The sequence below is a fragment of the Epinephelus lanceolatus genome, chromosome 12, assembly GCF_041903045.1.
Source record: "Epinephelus lanceolatus isolate andai-2023 chromosome 12, ASM4190304v1, whole genome shotgun sequence".
NCBI lineage: Eukaryota > Metazoa > Chordata > Actinopteri > Perciformes > Serranidae > Epinephelus > Epinephelus lanceolatus.
Window position 1 is genome coordinate 13,706,143 of NC_135745.1, and position 20,235 is coordinate 13,726,377.

General features: G+C 41.9%; 1 protein-coding gene across 7 annotated transcripts in view; it reads left to right on the forward strand.

The window, feature by feature from the left end:
- pard3ab (par-3 family cell polarity regulator alpha, b) overlaps nt 1-20,235 on the forward strand; it is a 289,056-nt gene that overhangs the window by 151,295 nt on the left and 117,526 nt on the right. For 4 of the 7 annotated variants that reach the window (XM_033651213.2, XM_033651215.2, XM_033651220.2 and 1 more), the window contains 4 exons: nt 3,461-3,600; nt 4,128-4,256; nt 8,075-8,110; nt 11,839-11,886. In XM_033651213.2, the coding sequence (XP_033507104.2) occupies nt 3,461-3,600; nt 4,128-4,256; nt 8,075-8,110; nt 11,839-11,886 (353 nt within the window). The remainder of the gene's footprint in view (nt 1-3,460; nt 3,601-4,127; nt 4,257-8,074; nt 8,111-11,838; nt 11,887-20,235) is intronic. The other 3 variants (XM_033651216.2, XM_033651218.2, XM_033651214.2) reach the window with 2 other exon arrangements.

Sequence of the window (20,235 nt, forward strand, 5' to 3'; positions counted from 1 at the left end):
CTCATACTATGCAATGCTCTGGCTTTTAAAAATGAGAGGGATGCTGTGTATGTTCCTTGCGTTTCCATTCCAACTGAATAAACAAGCAATTTCCTCATTCCTGGCACATGGAGAACAGGCGTAAGAACCATTTATTGAGAAATGACACAGACATAGAAGCATGCAGAATGTGAACAATGATGTAACAGACTTAAAAACATGCAGACTTTACCATACACAAGAAAGTAGTGAACAGTGGTCCAGTACACTGCGATGTTGGGAATTAAACTTTGGGGACATCTCCTCAGTATAGGCGTTGACTGACAGCTGGCACAGGTGGTGCATACCTCTGCCAACAGGATACCAGGTGTCGGTGCCAGGTCTCAGGGCCAGAGAGCTTGTTGCTAAGCAGCCGCTGGTCCCTGTGTGCTGTCAAATGCTACAGCAAAGAGTCTGACAGGGCTGCACCATATGCCTGTTGAAGTTTTCCCCCAAATCTGTTCCCTCTCTCGGGGCTAGAATCAAGTCAGAACATAAAACATAAAAACGCCCAGCTGGTTGTTGCATATTCCATCCCAGCTGATAGCTATTTCCACTTGTTCCTCTCTCCTAGCCTTTTCTTCTCTCTCACACATCTCTGCTTGGTCACAATACTCAGGAAAAAAAACCCTGCATTCTGCGCATGATATGCCAGAAGATCTGTTATGTTCTCAGTCAAAGATGTTATCTTTTCTCATTCCACCTTTTGTTTGCTGTTGTCGGAGCAGACATTTGCAGGGATTAACAGCGACTCCCAAGAGGCTGTTTGGCTCATCTGCGTTGTTTTGAGTACCGACTTAAGCCCACAGCTTTGAGCGCAGATTAAACTCCCGCATTGTTTATGTGCTCGAATCAGACACCGGTCTCGTCGTAAATCCCGGGGAATATCAAAATCAATCAAAGGATCCCATTCTGCACAGGAAATTGCTTAGGTATGTCTTAATCAAGCTAATGGGAGTTTTAAAGATCCTCCTCCCTGTTTAAAGCCAGGAACACCACAGGCATTTACCGGTGACTATAATACCGCACCTCGTCTGCCTGCGGGAAGTTGATTGGCTCATCAATGAAGGGGATTAGGTAGAGGATGTGAAACAGAATAGCTAAGTGTTCTGCTATTCTTTGCATCAGCTCAGTCAGACAGGCAGTGAGGATTAGGGCCAGTACTCTGATACAGCAAGGATGCTCATTATTGTTCTTATATTTGCTTTGTTGACAGTCTGACACGGTGTCATCTGGAACAGTTTCCTTAAAGAGCTCTCCAAAACACAAACATAAAGTACCTTGATTAGAGCTCGATGTGACCAGGTGCAATGCTCGAGGAGAAGGACGGACTAAAGTGTGGCGATAGTCAGCATGTTGACAGGTAGACTTGCTGGAATGAAACGACACTCTCCATTACCCCAGACAGTGTGATATGTTCTAACCACGGGTTGTTTTTCAGTTTCTGGCTTTAATTAAAAATCAGGCAAAAGTCTCAAAAGTCCTCAGGCTGAACTTACTGGCACCGTGCAGTTGCATGTGCTTATTACATCGTCCGACTTCTTACTTCAAAAGTATTAAGTTGCTTTGCCTCACAATATATTCAACTTTGATTATTCACTATAATTCTACTTGAGCTTTCTGTTGACAGGATGCACAGCTTCGCCTCATTTCCTGTATTTAACTTGCTTAATCATAGGAAATTGTTTGTTTGTCTGTTTGGATTATTGATGGTATGAGATACAGGCCCTTGTTCCTAATGGTTCATAATGATACACTCTTGTGGGGCTGCAGGCAAAACTTGCAAATGTACACAAACAAAATCACATCCGCCCACATAAACACGGATTAATAAGATCATCTAAAGATAATGTTCACGGTAAGTACCAGGTCCCACTCGAAAGTGGAGTGAGAATCATTAGCATGCTCTCTCCAAATAGGCCGTGTTGGAAACTTGGTGAAGTAGGGACTAAGGTTGTTAGAAGTATCAGTACTTTGATACCTTTTTTGATACCACATGCTTAATATTATATGACTTCCATTAATTATACATTCGATAGTATCAAAAGTTGTAATTACTTAAAACATTATATAGTTGTTTGTGCAGTGGCTACCATTGGTGGACACGAGTTACGTTTGTTGGGTGTAAAATAGATACCAAAAGTAAAGCTCCAGGGGCCGTATTCACAAACATTCTGAGAACACTCTCAGAGAGCTCCTAACTTAGCCTAAAAGCTTTTAGTAAGGAGTCCTAGTTTAGGAGTGATCTAGGAAAGTTCTCAGAGCAACTCTGAGCTAGGAAGGGACAGAAACTTATATCTTAGGGAGGAGGTGTGGTTGACATGGTTGCTAGATGTGATGCTTGCTTTTAACAGATGTGATTGGTTGTCACAGACACACCCTTATGTGAGCCTGTAAGGTGTGGACACCCAGTGGAAATGAAATGAACTGCTGACTGTGAAAGTGTTGTCATTGTTAGTGTGATTACTCAGCTGATGGAAGGTTGAGACAGACAAAAGTCATCACTGCTGCACTGTTGCATTTTTCCAGTTTTTCAAATATCTTAGCATTGTGATCATTTATTTCTGGTGTTTTAATGATATTGCATTGGGTGTAAAATGTGTGCATACCCCTAATGAGATCGACCACAAATATTATCCCTGCATGATCTAATCTGTAGCATTTCATTTCCTCACTGTCATTCAGTGTTTGGAGAATATTTCATTTTTTTCTCTGGTTAAGAAACTCTTAAGCCTCTTAAAAGTCCTCCTCCCTGCTCCTAACAGTTTTTCACCTTAGGAGCTCTTTTAAGTTCTAAGATGCTCTGTGAATAACTCTTGTCTTTAGAAGGATGTAGTCTTAACTTTAAGGGAAATTTATAAGAAAACATCACAATTCAAAGAATTTTCTTAGAATTCCATCACTAGGAGCGACTCTTTGTACTAGGAAGCTTTGTGAATACAGCCCCAGAAGTGTTGCTTCCCACTCAGAGTAGAGGAAAGAGGGACATTAAAAAGGTTGAGCAACACAGCGAATAAGGTCGCTTTCTGCATTATGGACTCTCTGTTCTCTCAAAGGTTAGCTCTGTCCAGACTGAGCAATTTGTCAGTGGTGCAAATTCGAGATGTTTAACTTGAGTGAACTCTATGTAAAGGCAAAGGCATTCTTTTGCTGTTGTAAATGCTGGTTTCAGGGTTTCACCCCTAAAATTAGCTGCCAAGTTTGCAAGCACTGATTGGACTGTTTGTCTCTCTACTTTTTCCAACTCAGCTCAACAACTGCTGCTGATTAATTACTGCAAAGTTAACTCATGATGTAATTGATGACCACCAGCTGAACATGAACTTATTCAAAGTAGCTTGAGCTGCCAGGGTGCGGAGGGAAAAAAGGAGGTTCAAGTTGTGCCTGAAGATAAAACCAGACTCCATCTTTAGACCTCCTCTCCTTTCTTGTCATCCCGCAGGTCCTGAGGGACTCGGCTTCAGTATAACGTCTAGGGATGTTCCCATCGGCGGCTCGGCACCCATTTACGTGAAGAACATTCTGCCTCGGGGAGCTGCCATCCAAGATGGCCGCCTTAAGGCAGGAGACAGGTTGCTGGAGGTGAGAAAGTGAAAGTGCAGTGATGCGTGACACAGCAGTTCATATGTGAGAAGGAGTTGATGTACTTATGTAGTGTGATCTATGGTGGTGATTGAAAGTACTTGTACCTTTAAACATCTGCTGGATTTAAAGTGTAACTAATTCATTTCAGGTAACTTTTTATGTGGAAATTGAGCATCCTGGAATTAAATCAAAGAACATGTTTGTGTACTCTATCTCATGCAGCAAGACGGAATAGCTTTGAAGTTATTCCACCTTGCGAAATATTTGCATAAAGGATTACGCCGCAATGCTGAATGTATGGGGTTACTGCACAAAACTCTGAATCCTTTGATCCACAGGTTTATTTTATTTTGAGCTAGTGATGAAACAGCTCCAACACTGATGGAAAAAAAGGAAGAACTGTTGCTTTTCTTGGTTTTAAAACACAAGCAAATATAAGCAATTTGAATATTTCAGCCCAGGCCAACAGATTCATGAATGTAGCCTGTTTAGAGCTAAACCCAGTCTGTGTGTCTCCTGTTCAGGTGAATGGGGTGGACCTGAACGGGCGGACTCAAGAGGAGGTGGTTTCACTGCTCAGGGCCACACCCATGGGCGGGGCTGTGGGGCTGCTGGTTCTACGGCAAGAGGACACTTTCCTCCCCCGAGAAGTGGTACGTTTGTCATTCTCCACCTCCTTCGGAACATTCCTCCAACTCTCCATCCCATCAGCATAATACATTTCCCATCATGGCATATATACAGTCCCCCGTGCATGGATAAGTATAGATTATGAGTGTGCGCTCACGCTTATGTGCGAGAGTGTGTCTATGTGCGCTCCCGTGCTGTCACAAGTGCCGTTAATCCTTACAGTGAGTGCCGTGTTGTCTTCTCATTTCCCAGCTAACACAACACGCTAGCCGAGCATGCAGATTGATTGTCCCGCTCCGTCGCTGCACTCCTCTATTACCAAGCTGTGGCTGGCCTCAGAGGAAACCTGTAGAGCTCAGTCTCTTCTCTTTATCTCCTTCACCCTCTCCTTTCCTCTCGCTTTCACTCCGTCTCTGTCTTTCTTTATCTGTCACCTTCCCCTCCCGCTCCTTTCATTCTCATTCACCACTTCCCTCTCTTCCTCTCGCTTTGTTAGGTTACCTTCTCCGTCTCCGCGTTTCCATCTCTCACACTGTGTTTTGCCTCCAAGCTGACTTGCTAGATTGATGGATGTGGGGATGAACAGACAGACGCAGGGGCAGGTAGTAGGCAGAGAGTGGAAAACACACTTGGCTTGAATATCAATCAGGCGAAATCCTCACACATTATGTTATACAAACAGCAATACAAATCTTTGAGAGTGTTTTTGGATGCTACTGCTGTCACTCAGTGTGGGCAGATGCCACTCACAGCCTGTAACTTCAATAATTCATGCAAACCTTTGCTAATTTAGTTGTTACGTTTCTTACAACTGTTTGCTTCCCTCAAAGTTGTGTTTTTACATGATGCCAGATGTTATACTTAATTATCATTGCAGAAAATCAGGTTTGATTTACCGCACATCTGGAGCTACCTCAAAGTTGTTTGATAAAGAAGTAAGCTCATAATGGCCGAGACAAGAACAACTTGGCAGAACACTGAGGCTTAAGTGTAGGTTTTTTTTCCCCCCAGTGCAACGTGCTTTAAATCACATTGGTGTTTACTTCACAGCGGCGGTCAATGATTCTCTGCTATCTCTCTAGCCCCACTAGCTGGCTTTAACACGCACCTTATCGAGTTGTAACATGAGTTACGGCACCAAACAGCCTTAAATCCCCCCGCTGTTGTCATAAAAATGGTCTCTCCCAGCACCCTCAGCAGTCACCGGGGCCATTAGAGGCACAAGCAGCCATTCGCTTGCAAGTAGTGTCAATCAAATGGCTGATTGGTGACAATTATCACAGCAAGGAATGCAGAGGAGGCTATTGGCTGGCTGTCGCCACGGGCGAAGTTGGATGAGAGGAGCTGCCACTCTGGTCAATACTCATCTTTAGATTAGAGTGGGGCTGTGAGTCCGGCTGACTCTGCGTAGTTGGTAGTTAGATGGTGGGATTTATTTGAACTGTGGTTATCAGCCGTAGAGGGTGAAGAGGGTGATGTGAAAGGGTTGAGATGGGACTCGAGGGAGATGAGGTCTGGTGCACAAAATGAGCAGCTTCCATCTCTATCCAGAGCTGTAAGCTAGGCTCAGCATTTTCTCATGGGTTTTAGAGATAAGGGAGACTTAAGTTAACAAATTTCTAGCAATAACATACATTATATAACAATAAAAACACAAGCTGGGCAGCTAAATTGAGCTTAACAAAACAAGAGAGTCAAGAGTATACAGCACATTTTCCTGGCACATAAGTATGGATCAAAAATGGCAGTTACTAAGCTTTATGTATTAAACCTAATGTAGTGTAATGAAAAACTAAAGTCAACAGCTGTTGTATCAGCTACCACATGCAGCAGGTAGAAAACAAGAGACCTTGAATGCACTTATGTTTTTTATTGTAGCTGGACAACCTATTTTATCACTCTTCTGAAAGTGTATCCATCTTCCAAGTAACATAATGATGAAATTGGTTAGTGAGCTTTCCACATCAATGGCAGTCAAACAAAAGAATTGCTATGTAAATTGGTATGACTATGCTAATATGCCGTTATTAATGCACTGCACATTCATGCACATGAGAAGCAAAATCACATTTAGTGTCATTGAGAGAAAGAGCACGACCCTTCACATTTTTGATTGATGTGAATTTCCAGCAGATTTTTAGATAATATTTACGCACTGTCAGTTTCAGTTAAAGTATAGATTCAGTTTATTTCACCTCTTAAAAAAAGCAGAACATGTTGCAGGAGAATATTGAGAGACCAAACTTAGTGCAAATGTTTCAGGAAATATTGTCCAAAACATCATTCCTCAGCCCAGTCACCAGATGAAAATGTTGGCATTATATATTTATGCAGGCCGCAAATATGTTACTTTTGCCCATTTCATATGTATCATATCAATGTTTCTGAAGTGACGTAGTGTATGAGCTGACTTTGTCATCTGGAGATGGAAGGTGCGGGGGGTCACACAAGCTAGATGGCTGCCAGACCATTGTTTGAGACCAATAAACAACAAAACAAGTTGTGTTTTAGTGAGTCATTGCTGTGTTCCCATCTGTTTTTTATGCCCCAAACGTTGGTGTTTTGTAGCAACCATTCAGTGAAAATAGTGCCATGAGATTTCCTTCTGGGACTGTGCCACCGAAACTTGGTATTTTAAGCCAAGACGCGATCTTTTCCTATTCATGATGATGTGATTTTTGTGCCTAAGCCTACTGCAGAGTCTGCTTGATGCTGCTGTGAAACTGCGCCTACGTAGGGCGACAAACAAGTTTGTTTCGGGTGCGTCGGTACAATGGACAAACGAGAAAGGATGACAGAAGAGATACCCGCACACCAATTCAACTGAGCTGCCACAAAAAGGGTTCACAGGCAGAGATCAGTGCCAGAAAATGTCAGTTTATTCAGAACAACAGTGCACAAAAAGAAAAGTCTTTAAAGTGCAAATGATAATAGAAAGTGATTAAAATCAACAGCAATAGTTTCAGTCCTTGACTATCATCAGTGCATTTTTCTTTTTGTGCACAGGTGCTCTGAATCAGCTGACATTTTTTGGCATTGATCTCAGTGTGTGAACCCTTGTTTAGGCTGTCCATCTCAGCTGAATTGGAGTGCAGGTATTTCCTCTGCCATCCTTTCTTGTCTGCCTAAAACTATCCACTCAATAACTACAGCATTGTTGAAACATAAAGTGCCAACATATCTCCTTCATAGTAATGTACAAATGTAACTAACCATGGTTTGCAGAAATGTTAAATGCCACCATGTTTTCTGGTGATTGGGTTGCCATTGTGCAATTTATTTTATACGTGAATATTGTACAGATCAGAGAGTGCAAATTCTTTTTTCAAAACTCAAAGCTGTGCACAAAGCACTTCCTGTTGCTTGTAAAGCTTATTGCTGTGAGCTCACCTAGGTCACTGTTGTTGGGTGAAAGCAATTTGGATGAGCAGAGAGTTTCTGTTGTCTGGATTATAGCAGCAGGACAGTAAGAGGACACTGGTTAGAGAGTGTAGAGAGTAAACCAAACTGAAACTGCAAAGGTGTGTAAAGGTAGGATGTTATCTTCTCTGACCTCAATGAGATTGTGACATTTTGTCTTTGCGAGCACAAAAGTTGCTTCGGACCCACAGGTTTAAATATTTTAAGTCTGTGCGCACACTACCCAGCAATCACTACCCACCTGCCTGCTGAGATTGATCATTTTCATATCCTGCATCCCCATTTTCTCATCACACTGTTTCCATTTATCCATAAGTTCACCCTTCACAGCTTCTTGTGTGCTCAAGTTTTCACTGTTGCTGTTGGTAAATATGTTTGCTTGATTACCTGTGGTTCTTCTGTCCCCCCCTCCATCCTCTAGAATGCTGAGCCTCAGATGCAAAGCCCCAGAGATTTGGTAAGACTCCACCCCAACACTAGCCTGCGATTAAACCCACTTCCCAAAACCGCCTCCTCCTCCTCCTTAACAGCTCCTACTCTTTATTTAGTCTGAGCCCCCCCTTTGCATGGATGTTATTAATCTCTGCTAGGAGAAACACCGAACGTAATCACCCAGTTGGGATAAAAACAAAAGCTTATGCGTACATTCTGGATCCACCAGTAAACTAGCTGGTTAATCAAAGTGCAAGTCACTAGTCGTGCGTATAAATGTTAGTCAGTAACACTAATTTTAATCTCCATCCAGAGTTGCTCCAACAAATCACAATTTCATGGTTCATCAGTGTGGACTGTTCAGGCTGCGCTGCAGAATAATTCGCTCCATCACTCCCCTCAGAGCTGTATTTGTCAGTGAAGGTGGAAACACATTGGAGTTTGCTTTATTTGTTGGCTGTGGATAAGGTTGTCAGTCTGGCCTTCTTGCAGCAGACTCGCTCTGATATGTGAGGTGAATAACAAACAGTCTGTTTAGTTTGTGTTTTACTTTATTGAGGGGAAAATGCATTCAGAGCTGGCTGTGGCTCTCCCAGTGCCAAAAGTGCACATAAAGTTTGACATCTTAGACACATGACGCCATCTGTGACAGAGGCACTTGACATATATAGGCTAATATATCATACCGTAAATACCCAGGCACTGAATGCAAATAAACATTCCTAATCTTGGGATTGGACCCTTCAGTGGCAGCTGATGTAGTTTCAGTTTGAGAATCTACCTCCTGTGAAGAATGAGCTTTCAGCAGGATGTATGGTGTCTCAAAATGTTCCAGCACCGTCTCTACGGCTGAACGTTACTCGTCACACCGCCCTAAAAGGTTCTCCACCACAGCAGCTGTTAAAAGCTCATCTGTCTTTACTGCTGATATTAAAAGGCTATTCAGATTTCCATAACTCTCCATTTACATAGCGAACTTGAGTTGTAATTTACCAACCGCAGACTTCACGTCTTCACATCTGGCCTTACCTTCAGCTTACATCTGGCCAAGTGCAGGTAATTGGTTGCGTTTTGCGCAGGACGCTAGAAGTGTAATTGGCCGGTTAATTTGATTGGCGGTCGTACCTGCCAGCTGCGTGGATGATCCACATCATCGAGGAACGTTATGGCAGGACGTTGTCGGTTATTGTGACTGCAGCTGGCACATCTCACATATGTACACACGTTCAGACACGATGACGTGTGTCATTCCATCACCCTTAAAGTATAATAATAGGAATGAAAGATGCCCGAGAGTTGCCCATCTGCCACTGCTGCTTTGTGTGAGTGAGAGCTTGCAACACAACGACCTGCTGCAGCATCCAAGCTACACTAGCAGTGAGAGATAACTTGAGTTTTGAATGTTTTAAAGGACTTCATTGCCCAGAAATCAAATCACAACACTTTTATTTATTTTTTTTCATTAATGTAATGGAAATAAAAGGCAGACAGATCAGCTTTCTGATTGGATCGTCTGCTAACTGCTGTTTAGGAGCCCTGTTTGTTTTAAGTTTTATCTCCTTCCGCCAATATTTCCTGGTACTGATTCAGGCCAACCTTCAGTGTCACAACTAAAGTAGAGCTTGACTAAACACTTATACATTTATGCAGAAATACAAGCGCACCTTTATTGAACTAAAAGCAATTGTTTCATTCTCTCACATTTTGGACATTTACCTCCCTAAAAATCAATGCAGCAGCAGGGACGAGAGCCAGATAGACTGAGCAAACCCACCATGGCCACGCCGTCTCCTCTCTCCCCCATTTTGTCTCTCCTCACCTCCCTCCTCTCCTCCCTTTCTACCTCCAAACCTCCAGATGAGCCTCTCTCCTCCTCACCCTTTCCCGGAACATCAACCGCCATAATGGATTCGGTGCCTTTCAGATGTTATCTGTTGTCAGGCGCCTCATTTTAAACATCTCGCCGCCAACAACAACAACAACAGCAGCAGAGGCACGGTGATGGTGCAGAGCTTTATATGCAGGGTGTGCATATAACAGAACAGGGCAGCTTTTAATGGACACGCATCCATTTTCAAGTAATAGATACCTTTCCAGTAGATGAAGAGAAAATTGGATGTTGAAAGTTAGGGCAGCAACTAATGACTATTTTCATTATTATCTCCAAATTATTATAGTTGTTCTTGTTAAATCAATTAGTCTGGAGAACTTCAGAAAATTATGAAAAATGCAAAACATAGCCTGAGGTAGTGATAGTTTCAAATTGGGCCCTTTTTTGATAATACAAACTTTCCAAAGTATTTGATTTATAAACATATAAAGCAGAAAAAGCCACAAATCCTCACATTTAAGGATCTGGAACCAGCAAATGCTCTCCAATTTTGTTTGATAAATAACTCACATGATCATTTAATCAAATTTCTTGTAAGTCAACCATATGATAGTTTCAGCACTACTGCACCATTTAAGTCCAGTGAAACAGAATTGTTTCAAAGCTTAATTTGTGTAGTGTCATTCACTGAATCCTGATAACTTGTACAGTGACAGTGTGCATAGGGACATGAGTAAAAATTAGGGCTCTCCCTGTCTCAGAATGATGCCGAATATTTGACAATTCGTCTCTTTTTTTATATATAAAGTTTGAAAGGGCTTAGCTGAACATTTAGTGTGACAGCCACATTCATGTAAACAAGCTAAATGCGACAACAGCGGATTGGAAATGTGCATCGTCCTTTTTCACGGACACTAGATATCAAACAAAAGCCATAGTCTGAATCATTTTAGATTGCTGTGCGCTGTAAATTCACCACATCAAAGTAGAGGAGAGAAGATGATGTTATCTCTGAGCCTTACGGTGCAGAGTCTCTCCTCCTCGGTAGCGTGACAGTCAAGAATCTGGAGACCAAAACATCCCCAAAAGTAGCCTACACAAAACGACAGCTCAACTTGAAGCTCCAACTTTCGGGGAGCAGCCCTAGTAAAAATAAAACCCCACATAGTGTGTGATGCACACGACGAACAAAACTGCATCCATGCATCATTATGCTGATGGCAGAGTGTATTATCTGTACATGCGTAAAAAAATGTATCCACTGAGGCATCTTACACAAAGAGAGCTGATGTTAAAGAACAAGAGGTTTTAGTCAAGGTGACATGCTGGCCTGTATCTGCTGATTTTGTTACTATCATGGCTTTATTCCATCTATTTTTCATCTCTTTGTGCAGTTAAGAAAGTACAATCAATAACATCGAAAGCCAACAGAATATATTATGTATACAGCTTTTAGACCTGCAGGTTTTGCAGGCTCTCCAGCCAGGGTTTTTGAGGTTGGCATGGCATGACTCATCCTGTGAGAGAGAGCTCTGTCGAGGGTTACACAGCAGACAGAATGCAACCACTGAAGTGGAAAAAGCACTCACTTCTTGAAATCGGTCCAATGACCCAAAATTTACCCACATTTTTACAGTAGTCTTGTATTCAGCTTCAGAATAATAAACATAAAAACTTGTTCATTGCACGTTATTGTTTTTGTACAGCAAAGCTAATCTCTACTTGATTCATTATTTAATTTGCCAGTGCTTTTGTGCATTTGTGTTTCTTTCAACACCTCTGCCATTACATCTACATCATTTACCACCATTGTTAATATCTGGCCACCTCACTCTCCATCACATTCCTGTATTGACTTATTAAGTGGTCTCTATCTAAGGAGCTCTTGTGTCTAACCTGTTGACTTTGACTGCTCCCTTTAGCATCCAAGGCAGCCTGTGACAGCCGGGAAACCCCATTGGCTGATTGAGGTAACTGCTGCATGACATCACCAGCTTGGGTCATTATGCTGTATAGGGAAAAGGCAGTAAAGGCAAATGAGATACTTTGGGTAGCTTCACAGACAGACTGGGAGTCATTTAAGCAATTCATTGCTCTGCCAATGGTCTGTAGCAACAAAACACTTTGTTGGGTTTTCTGCTTCTCCCTCTCTCTCTCTCAGCAGCTCTTAGCCTCTCCTCTCTTGAATTTCCATTGTATCTCTCTTGTCTTTGTCCTTTGTACCTCTCTTTATTTCTCCCTTTCACTTCATTCTTCCTCTCTTCCCCTCGCTTTCTCGCGCACACACACTTACGACACACTTAAAGACGCAAATCCTCTTCTCTGCTCCTGGCTTCTACAATAGAGCACTGATCAAAGGCATCCGTCTTTACATGCCTGCCCTGATAGTTCCATAATGGGCCCATAACGTGAACATTCGGCTCCATTGTTTACGCCATTAGTCACACAGGCTTATGGAAAATTACTGCAATGCTATATTGAAAAGCCATCAGCAATGGCAGCAGTAATGCTGCAGCAACACCGTGCCAAGATGCTATCTATCACACATGCATGTTTCCTCTCCTCTCTGCACACAAAGCTGTTATGAAACGGCAATCTGTTAGCACGTTATAGTGTAATGATGAAGGTTTTCTTGATGACATGATGTAGCATTTAGCATAGCAGAACATGTGTTGGCTGTTCATGACACAGCATTAGTATTAAATTAAAAAAAGAACAGCAGTACTTTAAGTCATAATGCAGTTCTATTACAGGTGTGGTGACACTTTGTAGGATGATACATTAAATACATGACATGTCACAGCAGTTTAGCACATCTTATGACACATCATGGTTATTAACACAACTTCATTTACAGTTTAGTATCACACTGTCAGTGTATGATAATTATTATCTTAAATTATCAAAACGCTTATATTGCATAATAAACCAAAACTGATAGAACAGCACAGTGCTGCGGAAGGTTCTGTTTGTCTAAGGATAATGATATTTGTGTAATAGTGAATTACTATATTTTGTGAAATTATCATATAATAAGCATCATCAGCTGATTGGCAAGAGGGTTTTTATGCCATATTTCATTTTAATGTATATCCGAAGTAGGGCTGGGCAATATGGATATGATTTTGATACTGTTAGATGAGATTGTTGTCTATAGATAGATTTTGGATATTGCTTCCTGGTTTTAAAGGCTGTATTACAGCAAAGTAATGTAATGTTCTGAACTTACCAGACTGTTCTAGTTGTTCTATTATTTGCCTTAAACCACTCAGTCATTGTATCCACATTATTGATTATTTATCAAAAATCTCTTTGTCTAAATATTTTGTGAAAGCACCAGTAGTCAACTCAACAATTTTGTCACAATATCAATATCAAGTATTTAGTCACAAATTTGTGATACTTTATTTTCTCCATATCACCCAGCTCTACACTGAAGCTCAATTCATACGTCAAAGCAGTGGTTCCAAACTGGTCCAGCCACAGGGTCCAGATTTCCCTTTAGTCGTTAGTACAAGGTCCACAAAGTGTAATACATTCAGCATCATACTTAGCTGTCTGTTAGTCACACTACAGCAGGAAACGGCACTTCAAAATGAAAATCATTATTCTTAAAAATAAAAGTAAAAAATAAAGTTATTGTTTTTTTACAATGATAGTTTGCAAGTCACTTGTGGTCCATTCAGAATGGATCTGCGACCCAATTTTGGACTGTGACCCACCAGTTGGGAACCACTGTTTTAAGGGTTAACAGAACAAATAGCGTCGACTGTAGAGGTGTGGTCTTCATTCTTGTCATTCAGGTAATGACAGTGTATTTCCATTGTATGCTCCATTACTGCATTTTAGATGGAAATAGACTTTTTTACTCATGCTTATGTACGAAACGTAATTATAATATACAATATTTAATTATTGTTTGAATAATCCAACAGAATATGAAGTAGTTAGAATTACCTTGTGGATTAGCTACAACATTAAAAACCTGCGTCTCTGTTAATGCATCCGCAATCTTGGAACCTGTTTGCCATCAGTCCAACAACAATGAGCCTCTGGGGGCAACGGACAGTATTTCGGGAGATCCAGTGGAGCCAGCGGATATCCTGGCCAAGACCTTCTCCTCCGTGTGCTGGTCATTAAACAGATACCTGCATGTAAATGCAATATAATACATATAAAGAAAAGCTCAGACAAAGCTTAATTGTCATGAGACAAACGCCAATGGGTTCCGAGATTGCATCTTGGCCAATGTGATCCACCTCTCCACACAGACTGTTTACCTGTTACTCAAACCTGAGTAGTCAATACTACACGGAGTACCAACAGACTACAAACGGAAACCACAACACTTCCGTTACCAAAATCTCCCAAAATCCCATTGCCTACAGATTCTGCAATTATCCGTTCACAGAGATTAACACAGCATTAAAAGTAATCCAGTGATATATCTGAAGTGTAATAATATAATATTCAGAAATAGATCAGACGCATATCAAAACGTTTGTTTTTGATACATTTGTACATATTGCTGTTAATGCTTCTGTACTTTTCTCAAGTAAATATAAAAGACTAACTTGTAATTAAGTGCTCTTACTCAGCAAAGCATCTGAAAACCACAGCTTTGGGTGCATTGTAGTTTTTCACATTACAGGGAATCATTACAAGAGTTACATAACTTTGTTTCATTATTAGCACAACAGGATAGCCGCAGTGATTAATGGCTGCAGCTCTGTGGCAGCAGGCTCGATACTTTTTCTGTGTTGTATAGCGGCCCGTTGGTGACACATACAAGTCAATCAGAGAGGGCCGTTCTACCACAGAACAGGCTCTCCGGCTTAATTAAAGTGATGTTTCAAGCTGCCACCTGGACCATACACACACACTTACACACACACATTACAGCCTCCCATACAGCACACTCACTCCACACCCACAACACTCACAGTATACAGTTACATAAACTAAACTAAGGCCGTTCACACATTCCCAACTCAAAAATGCACAAGCCATATGGCACACTTCACACAAACATACCTCAGATGCACATACATGACTACACATTCACACATAAGTACACTCACACACTAGCGCACACATACGTGGAGTGACGCGGAGCAGCTGCTGGTGTAATTGCTCGGGGTTGGATGAGGTTATAAATGGTTTCTAGTGGGTTGTGGAGCTCTAAAGAGTGAGCCACGTAGTGTTTAACTGTCCGAAAGGGAGAGGGCAGCTGATTAGCTTGGGACGGCAACTGAGAAGTGTGTATGCGTCTGTCAATCGATTCTTCCCGTTCACGCTGTAGTCGTCACATGTCAGTGGTGTGTGTTGGCAGTTGAAGGATGCGTGCAGGCACACACACAGTGTATAAGGATGACATTTGAGTGAGCGCACATGCTGTCTTGTGTGTTTGTGCGGTCGTACTGATACATATCCACCTATAGATGCATACAGACCTGCTCTCTCTCTCTCTCTCTCTCTCTCTCTCTCTCTCTCCCTCTCTCTCTCTCTGTCACTTACTTTCACACACACACACACACACACCTGCCTTCCTCCCTCCATGCTGTGCCACAGGTATTTGATATTCATGGTCTATCAGCATGGAGCTACAGCGAGACGTGTCAGAAAGAGTGAGAGAAGAGAGAGCAGGGGAGGGGAGGACAAGCAAGAGTAAGAGAGAGTGAAAAATCGGAGTTATGAATCGAAGAAAAAAAGGGAACAAAGAGAAGAGAGGAAAGCAGAAAAGTAGAGGTAGAAAGTGGTGGAAAGATGAAGAAGAGGGGACGGAGCTTGGAAAATTTACCTCATTGAAACACCCAGTGCATAAAAACAGCCCCAGACCGAAAGTATGTGGGCAGGTGTGTCCACATACGAGGGAGAGAGGGATGAGGGGGAAGATATACGGCGAGAATGGGAGTGGTAAATGTAGTGATAGAAAGTAAGGGAGGAATAGGGAGAGAGAGTCAGAGTATGAATAAAATAGAGATAGACTGCTACAGTAGGCAGCCAACAATGCTCTCCACGCCCGACTTCCCTCGACCAATTACACCCTTCACTGCCTCCTTCTCACCTCCCTCCCTCGCTCCCCTCCACCCCCCTCTTTTTTTTTTCTTTTTTTTTAAATTCCCCTCAAGCGGTTCTTTCAGATGCCATAAAATCGACAGGTTTGTTTGGCCAAAGTTGAGCTCGCTGCTGCCAACCTGCTAATCGTTCCAGGCACTGCAGTGGAGAGAAGTGTGTGTGTTAGTGTGTGTGTGTGTGAGTGTGAGTGAGTGTGGAGAGGAAGAAGAAGAAAGTGTAAATGAGGAGCATTTCATTTCAGTCAATGCTAAAGATTGACTGGAGAAGAAGGAGAGTGAAGGGTGTGAGGTGTGCATTAGATGTGCAAAGTGGGAGAGGTTCAGTGTTAGAAGGCAAGTGAGAGAAAGGAAGGAAGTAAAAAAGAAAAGAAAAAGGGAAAGCCACAGAAAGCGAGTTGTCCCTCCATTGTGACATTAGAAAGTGTCGCATTTATCTCCATATGTACTCTTCTTCAAGGTTTTGTTTACTTCCTGGATTTTTCCCGCATGGAAATTCTGACCAATCAAGAGCAGCTTTCTCACGCAGGCATTTGATCTGGTCCATTTGCAAATGCTGCTGTGAGAGCACAAACCAACTCTAAGCCATTATGCAGCTGTGTAACAAAATGAGTCCCTGATTCGGACCAAAGCAAGCGAACTTTAGGACTGAAAGCACCCTAAGATACTGTATACATGTTAAAACTGTTCATCCACATTAGTGTTTCTCTGATCGGTTTCAGTCATTCCCATCTACTTATTTTTCTGCCTCTGCCATCAGGCAACTGAACAAGCAGAAAACGATGATTTGACCTTGGCTTGTAGATGCCACCTGTTACCCAGATGAACAGTATTTCCTATGATGCTGTTCAGACGTCTGTCAGATTGTCTTCTTAACATCGCTAAGCAAGCTCAGGTTTTCCAGAAGCTTTGTTTACCTCAACCAAACTAAAGAGTGTGGTTGGTATTTTCAGACTGTTTTGAAAAAGCTCAGTTTTGGGTGGCACCAAAATCAGCCAAAAACAAAGAGATAAAAATAGCGCCTTGAATTTTGCTGGTTAAATATGGACATACTCTTAGAAACAAAGAAAGTGAATAGAAGGAGATGGAGAGACGGTGAAAGCTAAGGAAAGAAAATGAGGGTTAGAGATGGGAGGCAGGACAGAAAAAAAAGAAAATGAGCAGTGGGAGATGATTTTTAAGAAGAAAAAAACGAAAAAGAACGTAGAAAGCAGTATAAAGAGACAGGTTAGAAAAGGTGGGAAGTAGAGAAAGAAAAAGACGGAGAGCGGGAGAGTGAGAGATACAGACGTACAGTGAGAGAGGTGGCGGTGTCTGTCTCCTTTTGTGTTCCACATGGATTCATCCCTTTCTGTCGGCCTTTCATTCAAACTCCCTCGCTCGCTCACTCTGTCATTGTCATGCTCGCACCCTCTCATTCTTTTCACCCTTTTCTTTTCGGCTCCTTGCCTTTTCACCCTCGCTCTATTTGTCTCCGTCCCTCCTCTGGAGCCCATCACTCCCCTCCCTCCCCTCCCTCCCCTCACCTTCATTCAACTCCTTTTACTTTGAACTTTCTTTCCTCCCTTCTCTGCCTCTGTTTTATTTATTTGTACTTGCTCTTTTTGCCTTGTTTCCTTTTTCCTCTCTTCATTATCATTAGTCAGGTCCTTAAAATGTCTTGAATTGGCTGCATTTAAAGGTCGGGCTGGATGTTTTAGGAAAATGTCTCTGGATTTTTCAGAACAATATTGCAACTGTGATTATTCTCTATAAATTCATCTCCAGGCTTGTTTTTGTCTACATGGTATCAAACAAGGTACATTTCTACCCGCAAACTTATTTCTATGTGGAAAAGCTTCAGATATTAGTTGCTTTCTTTTTTTGAATAGCAATCAGTTGGGTAAAAGCCAAAGTACCAGTAAACTTAGCTACTTTTATATTGAAAAATTAATCACATCTTGCTCACATTTAGTAATAGTAGTACAACTATTCAAGTTTGAGTTGGCGAAGTTGCTCACAGTGTAATTATGACAAAACTTTTCTGTAGGTCATGTCTGACCAATTTTATTTCTCTAATAACACAGTTCTCAGCTCTGCCCTTTAACTGCTTGGGCTAAAGTTTTGTTAGCTTCTCGGACTGACAGGCCAATCTGCTTCACAGCCAACTATAATTACCTGACGTCCCTTTTCAGAACTTTTAATGTAATAAGCCTAAAACAGTGATATGAGAACTACTGTTCGCTTTCCATTAACCATCTGTCATGCTTGTAAGCTACCAAGCTAAACGTTAACTTCCTGTCTGAAAAGATGTAACTAGCTAGACCAGGGGAAGGCAATCTGTGGCTCCAGAGCCACATGCGTCTCTTTTGCCCCTCTCCAGTGCCCCCCTGTGGCTTTGACCAAAAAAAAAAAAAAATCATTCATTCATTTTGCGCAACCGCTTATCCTTTCGGAGGTTGCTGAGCCTATCCCAGCTGACATTGGGCAAGAGGCGGGGTACACCCTGGACAGGTCGCCAGACTATCGCAGGGCTAACATGTAGAGACACGCTCACATTCACACCTACATGCAGCTTAGGCCATGTTTACATGAAAACAATCCACTGAAAACAGAATCGTTTCTCATTTTCGTTTTGAAAAATGTTCTGCGTTTAGACGGCAAGGTTTTGATAACAATCGCCGTGCACATGGACCTGTAAAAATGACCAAAAAGCTGCAGTACACATGCCAGGCCAGTAGCTGGCGGTGTGACGCTTACGCTTCCTTCTACAGAGCGGTGATGTATAGACAAACAAAATGGCAACTGCAGGAACGTTTGTCTGGACGGACGACGAGGTGGAGCTGCTACAGTAAATCTACACTATGATGGGGAAGCATTGATAAATTCAACAGGGTGAGCAGCACAAGCAGAGCTCAGCTTGTTGTTGTGATGGTCGACTTTCTCGCGCATGCCTAGTGACTGGAAGCGTAATGCGCATGTGCGAAAAGTCTCTGTTTTCAGAGGAACTGCATATTCCAAGTTTGCATGACAATGGAGACGGTGCCGTTTCCAAAAAATTGCACTCTGGAACCCGTTTTCAAAACATTGCGTTTTCAGGCACCCAGAAAGCTGCTGTCGTGTAACAATGGGCCAAAACGCAACTAAAGTTAACCGTTTTCTGTTGAAATCGTTGTCGTATAAACTGGACCTTAGAGTCACCAATTCACCTATCTAGCATGTCTTTGGATTGTGGGACGAAGCCAGAGTATCCAGAAAGAAAACCCACGCAGACACAAGGAGAACATGCAAACTACACACAGAAGGACTCCCCCGCCCTGGGTTTGAACCAGGCACCCTCGTGCTGTGAGGCGACGATGCTAACCACTGCATCACCTTGCCGTGTAAACCTTAGGATGTTTTTACATTCTCCAACTGTAAAAATGTGTAGCCTGAACACCAAATAAGAAAAATGTTTTAACATTCCAACTAAAAATGTGTGTCATACATCTATGGCCTGGCACCTTTTCCTCTAAATTTTGCCAAACCTAGAAATACCTGGCCTAAAGTCTCCCTAGCTCGGCTAGCTATGGATTCCAAATCCAAAAAAGGAAAAGTCTTGGAGGAAAACAGAGTATTTAATAGGGCGTGGACAGGTTTGTTTGCTTTTATCATCAATGCTGCAAAGATAAAGTACCAAATAATCATACAGAGCCAGCTGCATAGTCGCCACTTTGTGGTAAAACATATTAATGAATGTTCATTTAGACCTGTTAAAAGGCTGTGGTACTTTCATATAAAGCTCAATTATGTTTTGCAGCTCAAGACAGATTCTTTTTTGGTCAAAAACACCACTCTCTTGTCACATTGAAAGGCTAAAAGACTGTCTTACTTTTAAGGCATCAGAATTAGCTGCATTAAGACTATCCATGGCTGAGAGTTAACAGTGTTATTTTGTAGTTTGGCCAACTCACAGAATTAATGCTGCAGCTGCACATGTCACAGTATTTGTATTTTGTTGGCAGCAAAACTGAAAATCACCAACTATACTTTCTGTAAACACTTTGGAAACTTCTCGAGTCGTGTTGATGTGTTTTGCACTGTATGGGATTTAAACATTCTAATCATGAAATGAATCTTTATTAATGGCATTATTCAGCTTGTAATGCCTCATGTATCATTTAATAGCTGTCTTATTTTTAACCTTGAAATGACATCACGTTACTAATCAGTTATATTTTTGAGCGGTAATAATTAATTTCCTGTTTTCCTATTCTGACCATTCAC